The sequence below is a fragment of the Acartia tonsa genome, chromosome 11, assembly GCF_053477335.1.
Source record: "Acartia tonsa isolate MP-2025a chromosome 11, ASM5347733v1, whole genome shotgun sequence".
Taxonomy (NCBI): Eukaryota; Metazoa; Arthropoda; class Copepoda; order Calanoida; family Acartiidae; genus Acartia; species Acartia tonsa.
The window spans coordinates 23538709-23551168 of NC_137270.1; the positions used below are offsets into that span (position 1 = coordinate 23538709).

The 12460-nt window shown below is 30.2% G+C and overlaps 1 protein-coding gene across 1 annotated transcript in view; it reads left to right on the top strand.

Annotated features, from left to right (window-relative positions):
- LOC145331199 (synaptogenesis protein syg-2-like) overlaps positions 1–12460 on the top strand; it is a 136182-nt gene that overhangs the window by 123178 nt on the left and 544 nt on the right. The window contains exons 12-14 of the mRNA XM_080175818.1: positions 852–996; positions 1711–1766; positions 8362–8436. Of these exons, the coding sequence (XP_080031944.1) occupies positions 852–996; positions 1711–1766; positions 8362–8436 (276 nt within the window). The remainder of the gene's footprint in view (positions 1–851; positions 997–1710; positions 1767–8361; positions 8437–12460) is intronic.

The following is a 12460-nucleotide window of genomic DNA, read 5'->3' on the forward strand; positions in this document are numbered from 1 at the left end:
TCCCCGCCTTCCCAAAAAATTAGTTTTTCTTTTTAAAACTAAAAAAAATGGGGGGCTATAAAATCAGACCCCCCCCCCCTTTTCATACCCCTAGAGGACTCTTGGGGGCGCAGCCGCAAGTATAAATAATTGTAGAATACTCCCCCAGCCATATCTTTGATGACAGCGAATGACATTTTCATCTTCAAATTTTGTCTTTTCATCATTTTCATCAAAATTCAAGAGAAATGTTACTTTCTTAATTCATTTTATAAACAATTTGAATATTAATTTATTTAATAGCTTCAAAAGTGCATTTGTATAGTTAAAGTACTTTAGATATGTTGCAAAACAAAGTACTGCTTTATAGGAGTAGTTTTTTAATTGTTTAATGTATTTTTTTTATACGTCTAGACCACACACATTGTGATATTATAACAACAAACTATTATCAAGAATGCATTTCATTGATTGGCAGTTTTGAAGTAGCTGTATTGTAATGGACCATTGGTGCCATGTATACTGGCCTATCTTTGGTCATATTATTGTATACTGTCATTATTTGAGGCACTTTACGCTGTTTCGTTGGCTTAAACTATATTGATGTTTATCACCATACGCTGAAAAGTATGTAAATCTTTCTGATTGGCTGTTTACTATATGTGTATCCACTCGTGATTGCGCCTTTAGCATCTAAAGGCTCTGTAATAAATGTAAAATAATATAGCCTAAAACCTTTCAAGTTCATATATAATGCTTCCACAAAGTGTAAAAAGTTAATTAGTTTAACTGTTACTGAAATCTTAAGCTTCAGACAAAAAAAATCCTTACACCTTTATATAATAGGATTTCATTCAAAACTTTGTTTGTAGACAAGCCCTGATGGAAGTGTAACAACAAGCACAATCCTGTACACGCCTCTGCCTGACCACACTGGACAAATGCTGAGGTGCAAGGCTGGTCTGGACACATTACCTGGATCTACTGTCGAAACTGCCTGGAGCCTGAAAGTTCACTGTAAGTATTTTTAATGTAACGGATAGCTTTTTTCGTTAATTTAGGCATGTTAGAATTGTCCTATCGATTTCAAACTTTGCATGGTGATTCCTTTAGTAGTTAGGTACGATTTAGAAAGCGTAGCAACTCTATAATCATTACCAAAATGTTCGTACGTCAATTTTAAACATGTTAATTTTTTTTACTTTTTTAACAACAAATTTTTATGTGATGTTATCATTCGATTGATCTGAATTTTGGTATACTGATTCCTGGGACAACAAAGTATAATAAGTCATATAATCAAGTCATAAAAATGTAATATTTTAAAGTTATTATGTTTTTCAACCTATGTAAAAATGTAAGTATGTCCATAAACATTATCCTGTATCAAGCAGTTTTTCAACAAATTTACTTACAATTTTGCTTTGACTCTTATACATTTATATTCTGATTATTAAGTTCTGACACTATACAAGTGTTAAAGTCCGTTTGTCCTACCGTTTCAGTGCTTCGCTTTTATGGATGTTGTCATCCTTGTTTTTTTTACTGTTGTTATTTCAAGGAAGATTGTTATAGTGCTTATAAAAAATGACGCCATAATGGCCCATTATTGGTAAATTAAAATGTATACTGGTCATTTATCATTTGTTTTCTTTATAATGAATATGTAATATAATTAGAACGTAAATATCAAGCAAAATAAGATCTTTACTAATTTTCAAATTATTTTAGACACTCCAAGACTGAGCATTAATTATGGACGGTCTCTGGATCCTAATAATATTAAGGTAGGATTTTAAAATCTTTCTCTCTCTCTCTCTCTCTCTCTCTCTCTCTCTCTCTCTCTCTCTCTCTCTCTCTCTCTCTCTCTCTCTCTCTCTCTCTCTCTCTCTCATTGGGAATATACACCAATTTATAGGCCTTTGTCTTATCCCTTTAAATCCCTGCTCTCGCTCTCTCTCTTTGTATATATCTTTATCTCATTCTATATATCTCTTTACTTACTCTTTTATGATTTTAATTTTACATGCAAAAAAAACTTCATACTTTTCCTAAAACTTTTTCACATTTATATAAACCTCTTATTTCTCTCTTTCTTTTCCAATAGATATATTGATAATAGATAGTTATTTTAACGGTGATAACTGTAATGTCCTATTTAGTTTTGCAGCTATCCAATTATATGAAGTAGTTAGCTTTTTTGTTTATAGCAAAGGATCTCACTAACCGCTGCACCGATATGGTTCTCCTTTACAGTGAAGCTTCTTAAAAGCCCATGGAAGGTTTTTAACTATTTAGAGGAGGGTATCTTCACGGTTCATCCTCCCCCGTTTTCTCTTTAAAACTCAAAATAAAAACTTTTTATGACTAACAATTTTCTAGAAAATGTATAAAGTTTTGCTAGTTGATATTATACTTCAAAAATGTTATTTGTTTATTTTACTTATAGATGTAACATTGCTAAAATGTATATGTACAAAATTATTTCTATTTAGAAATCATCTAATCTAAAAAGTCTCTTGTTCAACCCGACCTTTTATGTATTTTACCCCGCTAACCATTAGGGTAATTTCTCTACCATTTTATATTGGAGTTTATACATTTTTTCCAGCTTTATGCCTGATTTTCTTAGCATTTAGAATAACCCTAGTCATCATCATCGCCATTTATCTCTTCTTTCCAGAGCATAGGCCACGCACAATGGTTCTCCATTTATCTTTGAATTGGGCCTCAGTAGAGGCTTCACTGAAAGATGAAAAATTCTTTTTACTCAGTTCTTCAAGGAATTCCCTCCTCCAGGTTGTTTTTGGTCTACCTGGTTTCCTTTTTCCTGTGAAGGGGTCCCAAGTCAAGGCTTGATAGGTTAAATCACCATGCCCTTTCCTTAGAGTGTGCCCCAAGAGAATAACCCTAGTAATAGTGTCTAACTTTTTATCTTTGTGACGTAACAATAATCGAAGGATGAGAGGGGAGGTGGGAATGGAAACCCTTAAAAAAGAGATGGATTTTTGTTACGTCATAAAGATAAAAAGTTAGGCGCTATTACTAGGTTCTTTTTAATTTTAGAATAAAATCAATTTTTAGGTGTTATATTGCATTGAAAAAAAGGACAATTTTGTCAGTAAGTAGCAAACGTAAGTAGCTTAAATATTTTATCTCGTCGTATTAAAGACAGCTTTCCGCAGATATTAAAATGAAAAATTATAAGACTAGAACTAGTTTTGTTTGAGAACTTGAGAAGCTATCAAAACTGATATTAATCTTATGAGTTTGTATTTTAATATTCGTAGAAAATTGTCTATATTATGATGCTTTACATAATTTTATAGTATGGCTGAGAATCAGTTCTAATCCAGCGGATAAAATCGGTTTCGAAGCCATTCTGGAAATTTATTCTGTAAGAAGAAAAAATCTTCTAGGACAAAATAATTATTTCTAAAATCAATTATTAGGATTGAAATTATCATATTTCAGACGGACATATGAATAGAACTTATTTATAGAGTATAGTAATGCTAAAAAATTATATTAAGCTGAGCAAGAAATAGTTTATTTAACTGGTTTTGTAGGAATGCCCTTATTATATTCAGTACATTTATTCTAATGGCATGTTCTACGTTCTTTAAGAAGACAGAGAATTGGAGGGAGGGGACAATGATTGTTAAATTTATCCATAATCCTTGCTTTCTCTCAATAATTACAACACTCTAAAGAAATAGATAAATGTTGATGGGAATATTAATCCTCAAAGAAAAAGCTATCAGGACGATTATATGGAAAAAGGGGAACCTACCTGCCCCCTAAGGTACCAAAGAAGGACTTAATAATTTAGTTGGATGTACATCCCCATTGATGATACACAACATTACCGCCTTGTAGATTACTATTAGTGGTTGAAACGTTTGGACACTCAACTTAAATAACCAACCAATTAAAATTCAATAGTAGTCCCCAAAGTTGTTGATCCAACGAATAAGAAAACGGTATTATAAAACTTTAGAGATTAGTTTATCAACAGCCCGTTGTCTCCTCTCTCTCTCTCTCTCTCTCTCTCTCTCTCTCTCTCTCTCTCTCTCTCTCTCTCTCTCTCTCTCTCTCTCTCTCTCTCTCTCTCTCTCTCTCTCTCTCTCTCTCTCTCTCTCTCTCTCTCTCTATCTCTCTCTCTCTCTCTCTCTCTTGGATGTTATTCATGAGATCTAAAAGTTGACAATAGCAATAGCATACAAAAAATTTTTCTAATCACATGTTTTTACGTTTTTAAGACATAAGTTTATATATTTTATTTTGACAATATTATTTCTTTGTTTAGAATTGAAAAAACAAGGACATAATATTTCAAAAAGAAATTGGATTTTGTAAATTCATAAACTTTAAATACATTTGAATAATACAAAATTGAAACAATTGGACAGACTTTAAAAGAGTTACTTTGCTGCTCAAAAAAATAGATTAATAAATCCAATAAATGTACATATAAGTATAATAGATGTATAACCCAGACAACTACTTGGTTCCTTTCCAGTGGTGGGGATCTTTTTCATCTGCTAGCAAGTTGTTTTCTGTCCTTTGCTGTGTTAATATTTCCGACGTTATTGGCTAATATTCAGAGACCCAATTAAAAGTCGGTACAGGGTCCCAACCAACCCCGTGAATATACATTTATTAATTCTTTGAAATCTCCCTATTTTTTAACTTTAATTATTAACCCAAGAAATAAATCTTTTTGTTGAGTATATAAGTAGTTGATTAAACAGTTAGAATTAAGTAACATCATCGAAATAAAAAAATAAAAAGGCTACAAGACTGACTAATATTGAAATAGAGTGGTTGCGCTTCTAAAAAGTAGTTCAAGTAGCCTATACAGATAAGTCATAAGTAGCTCTTATCTGTAATTCAATAAGAGATTGATGAAACTTATGTTCCTATATTGTAACAAATCCTATTATATAAAGTAGTAAGCTTTTTTTGTCTGTCCCGAAGGATCTCGCTAACCGCTGAACCGATATTGTTCTCCTTTACAGTGAAGCTTCTTATAGGTCCTGGGAAGGTTTTAAACTATTTTTGGGGAGGGTGTCTTCACCCCCTCTGCTCCCCCCCCCCCCTACAAAAATATTTTTTTACTCTTTTGAAACTCCTATTTAAACTGGGATGAGGTCGAATTTTCCCCCTTAAGTGCCCCTAGAGGCTTCTAGGGGGCGTAGCCGCTAGTATTTCAAACAGAACATAATATTTTTAAGATAAAACTTTCAAATAGAAGTATAGGATAGAGAAATATTATTTTTTTATAAGCTAAAGGATATTTAATGTTATATTAAAACTCTATATTATTCCCTTCTTATTTATATTTAAATTACTACATTTTATAAACTTCTCGTTGAAAAAGCTAAGCAATGTTTAATGTTTAAGTAATCGTAGATTTCTAAAATGATTTGTTTTATCAGTATCACAATAGGAATATGATTTGGCAAAAGTGATTTTCTACTGTGATACTAAAGAAAGTATTAGTTTTAGAAGCAGCTTTATGTAAACATTGTTTATATACACTTTACATATATTTATTTTAATACAGGGATAAATATAGGTATTACTTGATTTTTAAACATTTAATTGTTTATAAGGAGTTAAACATTTTTGTTGTTATTTTAAACATATTTAGAGTTAAGAACTGAACTCTTTCTTATCATAGAATTATAAGCTCACCAAAAATACTCTTATTCCATCTCAGATTAATCAAAGAATAAAAAAATGATTTTAATATAATTAGAACATACCTAATGTTTTACTTTGTTAAAATTAAAAAGTACACATAGTTGAGAAAAATTTATTTTATATGAATTAAATTAAAAAGAATTTTTTTTTTGTTTCCAATGAAGCTATTAGAGAATAAAAGTTGGAATAATTTGGATTTAATGGGAGGATTCAATTTGACCTTTCAATATTATATTATTGAAAATTCAGAAAAAGATACTTGATATTTTCAAATAAAATAATTAAGAGATGCTAGTAAAATTATCAAATTGAATTAATTATTTTTCATTATGTTGATTAAATCTTTTTAATATTACATATTAAAAAGATTTATATTAAACTGTGGAAAATAGTCTATAATACGCTGCTTGCTATACATGATTTGTATAGCTGAGAACCGGATCTAATCCAGCGGATATTAATCGGATTCGAAGCCATATTTATCCCTGTTCAGTGACATGATGTAGTTTTCGAATAATAACAATGGATTAACTCAAATTTGATGAAAATTAAAAGATTAGTGTATGTATGTTTGTTTGTCTTATATGTTATAGCGTAGCGTAGCGTAGCTACTCTATAATTGATATTGCAGGTTGTAATTCGATATGTAGTTATAGTCTAATCTATAGATTTTGTGCAATTTTGAAATATTTTACTGACATAATATCCAATAGTATTACTACCAAGGAGGGAGGGGATATTGGGCTATTTATTACACTAGTCCCCAAAGTTTCAAATGACGTTTTGTTTATTTGTTGGTCTTACAACCTTGGGGACTTTTATTGAATTTTAATTGGTTGGTCAAATTAGTTGAGTGTTCAAATGTTTAAACCACTAATCGTAATCTACGAAAGGGGTAATTTTGTGTATCATCATCGGTGATGTACATCACATTATTAGCCATTGTCCTATTCCTTTAGATCCCTGTTTTAATACGCTACCTCTGAACATAAATATCCTTGTTTATTATTTATCTAAGATAAGAAAATTGTAAGATTTAGCTTATTATTTAGATTTTATTACATTCATGTGATTCTATACACATATGAATTTATGATGACTGATACCTTATAGTCTGAGAATGTACGTAAGTTTTAAAAATACAAATAACCTCCTAAATACTGCCTCTAAAAGTTAGATTTAGGATAAATTCAAAACTTTTTGGAATATAAAAACTCTAAAAGAAGACCTACATACACAGAATAACATGTGTTTTTAGGTTAAGTTAGGTTATATTGGGTTAGGTGATTGCCCCACAGGGTTAGGCAATTGGTCTGCAGGGTTAGACCCCCCCGCAAGGGCTAGAAATAGGAGAAAAGTTTCTATAAAAAATACGAAGAAAATGTGCGTTGCCACGAAATGGACTATATCCGAAACAGCTTATAATGCCTAATTCAAATAACGTCATACAATACAAATGAAAGGCCAGTATATATTTTATCATCGGTAAATTAAAATATATATTGCCCTATCAGTGGGCATTGGTAATGTATGGCTTCCTTTTTAATAAGGTATTATAGGTTTATAGAGAATTGTTTATTAACTAGCAACTATACAGCTATGTCGGCAACTGTTATCAGCTGCTGTTTTTTTTTTTTTGCAATAGCGGTTGCACGTGTTAAGAACTGACACTAAATGCTGCGGCTGCTTTTACAAATAATATAATTTAGGTTTAGGAACATTAAGCTATAAAAATTGGAATAAAAAATCCTTAAAATTTTATGCAGATTTCAAATCTATTATATTCATTAAAATTATTTCCAATTTTTATAGCTTAAGGAACATGTGTTAATTTGTTACTATGTTATAGCATTTTAGAAAATTAAAGCAGATTTATTTATTTTAAATCCGCAGCTATTATGTCATAAGTGTGTTCTTCAGTCCAATGATAAGTAAACATATTAGGACTTTTAACTAAATTAAAATTAAAGCTTTTACACAAAGTAGTTCAATACTTTAAGTCAGGTAGGGTTAGTTTATATGGGGTACTGGGTAACACTTCATGGTTAGGCCCCGAAAGTATAGGCTCCTCAGGATTAGAGACTCCCCTATGCTAATATTTACTTTCATTTAAAAACTTATGAAATCGCCAAAAATAAATGATTTAATTCACCTTAAATATAATCTTTCTTTAAACTTTTACCAGTTTTACAATGGTCAACATCAAGCAGTTCATGAAAAGTATAGAAATGTCCTTGTTTCATGTATTTTAAGAAAAGTATGTTTACACACTGGAAGGTAGATTTGTTTATACTTGAAATTTCTTGCATTAACTTGTTTGTCGGTTTGTCTGTCAGTCTGTCACGTTTCTTTTCTCCATCTGTCTATCAATCAAGTATCTTTCTATCTATATATCTATTTATCTATCTATGTATCTTTCTATCTATCTTTCTATCTTTCTATCTCTCAATCTTTCTATCTATCTATCGTGCTATCTATATTTTCTTCTATTAATCTATCTATCTATATATCTATCTGTCTATCTTTCTATCTTTCTATCTATCTATCTTTATATCTATCTATCTTTATATCTACTTATCTAAAAAAAAATTATATTCTGTCTATCCATCTCTCTGTATCTCATATTTTTTATGAAACTGTTTTAGAGATTTTAATGAACATGTTTTAATTTAGGAGAATGAGGATGTATACTTTGAATGCCATGTAGAGGCTTCGCCTCCACCCTTCAAAATTTTCTGGAGGAAAAATGTAAGTTTATATTTTTATTTTATTTATTGTGTATGTTATGCTTTGGCATATAGACAGGTACCATTTATAATCATCCTATTATATATTTAGTAGTATCTTTTGTCTGAAGCTAAAGATCTTTAAACATGCTGGTACGAACTGGTTGTACTTTTTGGGGAAGCTCTATAACTGTCTTGTTATGGTTTTAGGCTGTTTTCCTGACATCTTACAGGGATCTCTCTCTATCTCTCATAGAGGCTGGGTGTGAGGCAACTAGTAGATGATAAAGATTTATAAATAAAGGGTTGATTGTCTATAGGACACATGAAAGTAAACTTCACCCTGCTATTTGTTTAACATAACTTGTTCCAATCCCTGGTAATTTGATTGTTTATACTTGTCAATCAGTTTTCACTCTTTTTTGCAGCAAAACTACTTCATAATTCAAAACTCCGTCCTAAGTTACAAGGGAAAAGTGATCTAGTTGATATATTAGTTACTAGCGGTTACGCCCCTAGAGGCCTCTATTGGCTCTTGAAGGGGGGGGGGGGGGGAGTCGATCCACTTTGCTTTAAATATTAGTTTTACAAACAAGTTTTTTGGGAGGTATTTTTTCTAGGGGCTATTTTTCTTGCGAGGTTGGTGGTACCATCCCCCAAAATAGATGCAACCTTCCCAGGACCTATGAGAGAATGGACTGTAAAGTAGAACCCTATCGGTTCAGCGTTAAGCGAGATCCTTCGGTAAAGAAAGACACAAAAACAAGCATTCACTCTTCCATGATTAGATTATCTACCAATTCTTTAACTCACTATGTCCAAATGTTATTTGATATATTGTTTTTGTATGCATGTTTTCATCCTTGTTCTGTTTCTTGTAAATTTTAAAGTGAGTAATTCAATATTCAGAAAAACCTACAATGTCTTTCTTTCTAAAGGTATTTTAAAGTTTTAAAAAATCTTCCAACGTGATTCTAGTAAGCCCTGATCTTATAGACATAAACAATACACTTCTGGCTTCTAAGGAATTGATTTGAATAATAGAACAGGATGATTAAAGCTCTCCAAAGCAAATTCGTTTTGTTACATTCACTAAAAAAACTTGCACCTTGAAAATAGTGCACCTATAGTCCAGGCCTTAAATAGTCATCTTTTGCAACATGTTAACATAAATGCATGACATAAATATTTGTAAAATTATATCATTTTCCTAGTGAAATGTTTATAATAAATATAGAAATTTGAAATATTCATTTATGTTGCTGAGGCGTAATGTTTATATTTATCTATCTATCTACCTCTGAATGTATGTAATGTGTATCTGTAATGTTTATTCGTTTCTAGACACCAAAATAAACGACTTGTGCATCTGATATTTGGGTTAAGGAGGTATAGGATGTTTAATACCTGGTATTTCCATGTATGTGTAGGGATTAGGACAAAGGTTCTGAAAAAAAAAATTCTTTAAATGGACAATTTTTATTCAGTAATGGCAATCATATCAACAACTAATGCAGCTACAGAGGAAAATACTAAAAAATCATACTTAAATATTCAAATGGGAAACTTTTTGGTTTAAATTATCTGATCAATCAGTTATCACAAAGAAGATTTTTTTTTACGTAAAAATAAAACAAAAATTATTAATTACCTAATTAAATTCTTTTCATATTTTTGAATTATCTTGTTGTTGAGCAAAGATCTAAATATTTTTAATTGCATGTATATTGTATACAATATACAATGACTTTATTCTAGAATTCAAATATTTGTATTATCTTGAAAAAATTTAAGGTACTACTTTTTTACATAAAAAAATTAGCACACATTTATAGAAAAATCGGTTTAGCATGTCTAGATAATTACACAAACATCATAAAAAAAAATTTGAAAAAAATGAATAAAAATGAATATGCATCTACAAAAACATTGTTAGTGAGCTTGTATGCTAATTTGTGTCTCGTGGGGTTCAAAATTGTTTCTTGTTACTCCAATTTATGCATGTGAACTCAAATTAACCTCTTTAGTACTTTCAATTTTCTTATATCTTTCTTAGTAGAAGTCATGCAAGGTTAAAAGTTTTAATAAGATAAATGTATACTTTAAAATTCTTTAAATCATATAAAAATTCATTAAAAGTCAGACCCCTTGCTACAATGATATGTCAGATGTGTGATATTGGGAATTGGAGTATGTGTAGGGAAAACATGCACACATCACTAATTTACACAGTTTAGTGTATAAGATTTTAGACTTTAAAACAAATGGTTGGTTGTCTGCAATAGTTAGCTTGCTTTTCTTTGGAACATACCTAGCTCTATGTTATTATTGGACTTTCTAAGTGGTGTACTACAAATAGAATTCTGTTTTATACCAGAACTTTAATAATACAATCTTATAGTTTTAGTAATTTTTGCCCAAAAAAAAAACAAATTATAACTCTTTGTTTTATTTTATTAATTCAGATAAAATGAAAAATGTTAGTATCACTCCTACTGTCTCAAATAAAGTTTAACTTTTTGTTTGGAGGTTAGGTTGATAAATAATTCATCTTGCTTTTTAAGTAAAATAAAGTATACATTGTATACAGGAAAGAAAGACAAAACTTACTCAACATTTGAATTTGCAAAGAAGCAGCTTTAGTGCCTGGCAAAAGACCAATGGTAAAATGCATACTGGCCTTTCATTGGTCATTTGTATTTTAATACGTATTTCTTTATTCAGCAAATGCTCTGCAAAAATGTTCATACTAATCTTTTCTCTAATTTCTATTTAATATTTTACAAACAATAGATGATATTTCAATGAGTTAAAAAGTATATTTATGACTGAATATTCCAATTTGAAACCAATATGTACAAAAAATTTATATTTGCAAATCAAATCATATTACTTTTCAGTCTACTTTGTTACATATCTAAGTTTAGTTTTCAAACTAACAGATTTGACTATTTTGTTAATACTGGAACTTGTTGAAGAAAATTATAAATTTGAATTGAAATATATGTTGGTGCGAAAATATATATTTTATAATATTTGAAGGAAATACTTGAGAACTTGGTGAGAGATCTTCATAAAGGTTTTAATTTCTAATTTGATCATATTTTGAAGAGAACAAAATTTGGCTCAAGTATTATATTTCTAAAAGAATTTATTTTTAACATTCTTATGAATGAAAGTGTATCATGTTGGCAATTAGGGTCAAAACTTAATACCAAAATTATGTAATTATTACAAAATAAGTTTAGTAGTAATAAATTTTTTTGTTGTCAGTCATTTTTTCTAACTTTCATTTATAATTAAAATATCTTGTTTTCCTTATTTTTAAAATAATGTGGGATGAATGAGCTAAATATATTTCAAGTATAAATTGTAAATGTTACAATTTGAAGAAGTAATGTAAAATATAATTAAAGTAAAATAAACATTGGTTAGATTTAACATTTTAATTTGTTTCTCTAATTGTGATAGTAATCAAATATTGAATATTTTAAACCTTATATATAAGTTAAGAATTTAAAATCAAGATTAAATATCCATAATTATCTACCTGAATTAAAACTTTTGATATTGTTATCTATAATACAAAGTAGAACGATGTCTGTCTGTCTGTCTGTCCATCTGTCTGTCCATCTGTCTGTCCCTTAAGATCTTGGTAACCACTGAACCGATCAGATTCTACTCTTCAGGGTATCTACCTATTGGTCCTGTGGTGGTTTTAAGCTATTTTCTTTATTTTTTTTGTAGAAGATTTCCTTGGTACTTTTTTTTGAAGGAGATTTCCATGGTCCTTTACGATTTTCGCCTTAATTTTTTTTTATCACCTCTTGGAGCAAAGTCCCTAGAGGCTAGGGGCGAAGCCGCTAGTAGTTAATATAGAGCCAGACCATTGTCGTAGGTCATAAGATACTAACATCCCAACTAATGCAGAATACCTAACCTTTCCTTACATGGCCTTTGTCTGTGAGTCCAAATGCAGCAAGGTAACGCATTGCTCCTGTTTCAGGCCAAGGCATTTCCCTATTAATATTATTGTTACACACATA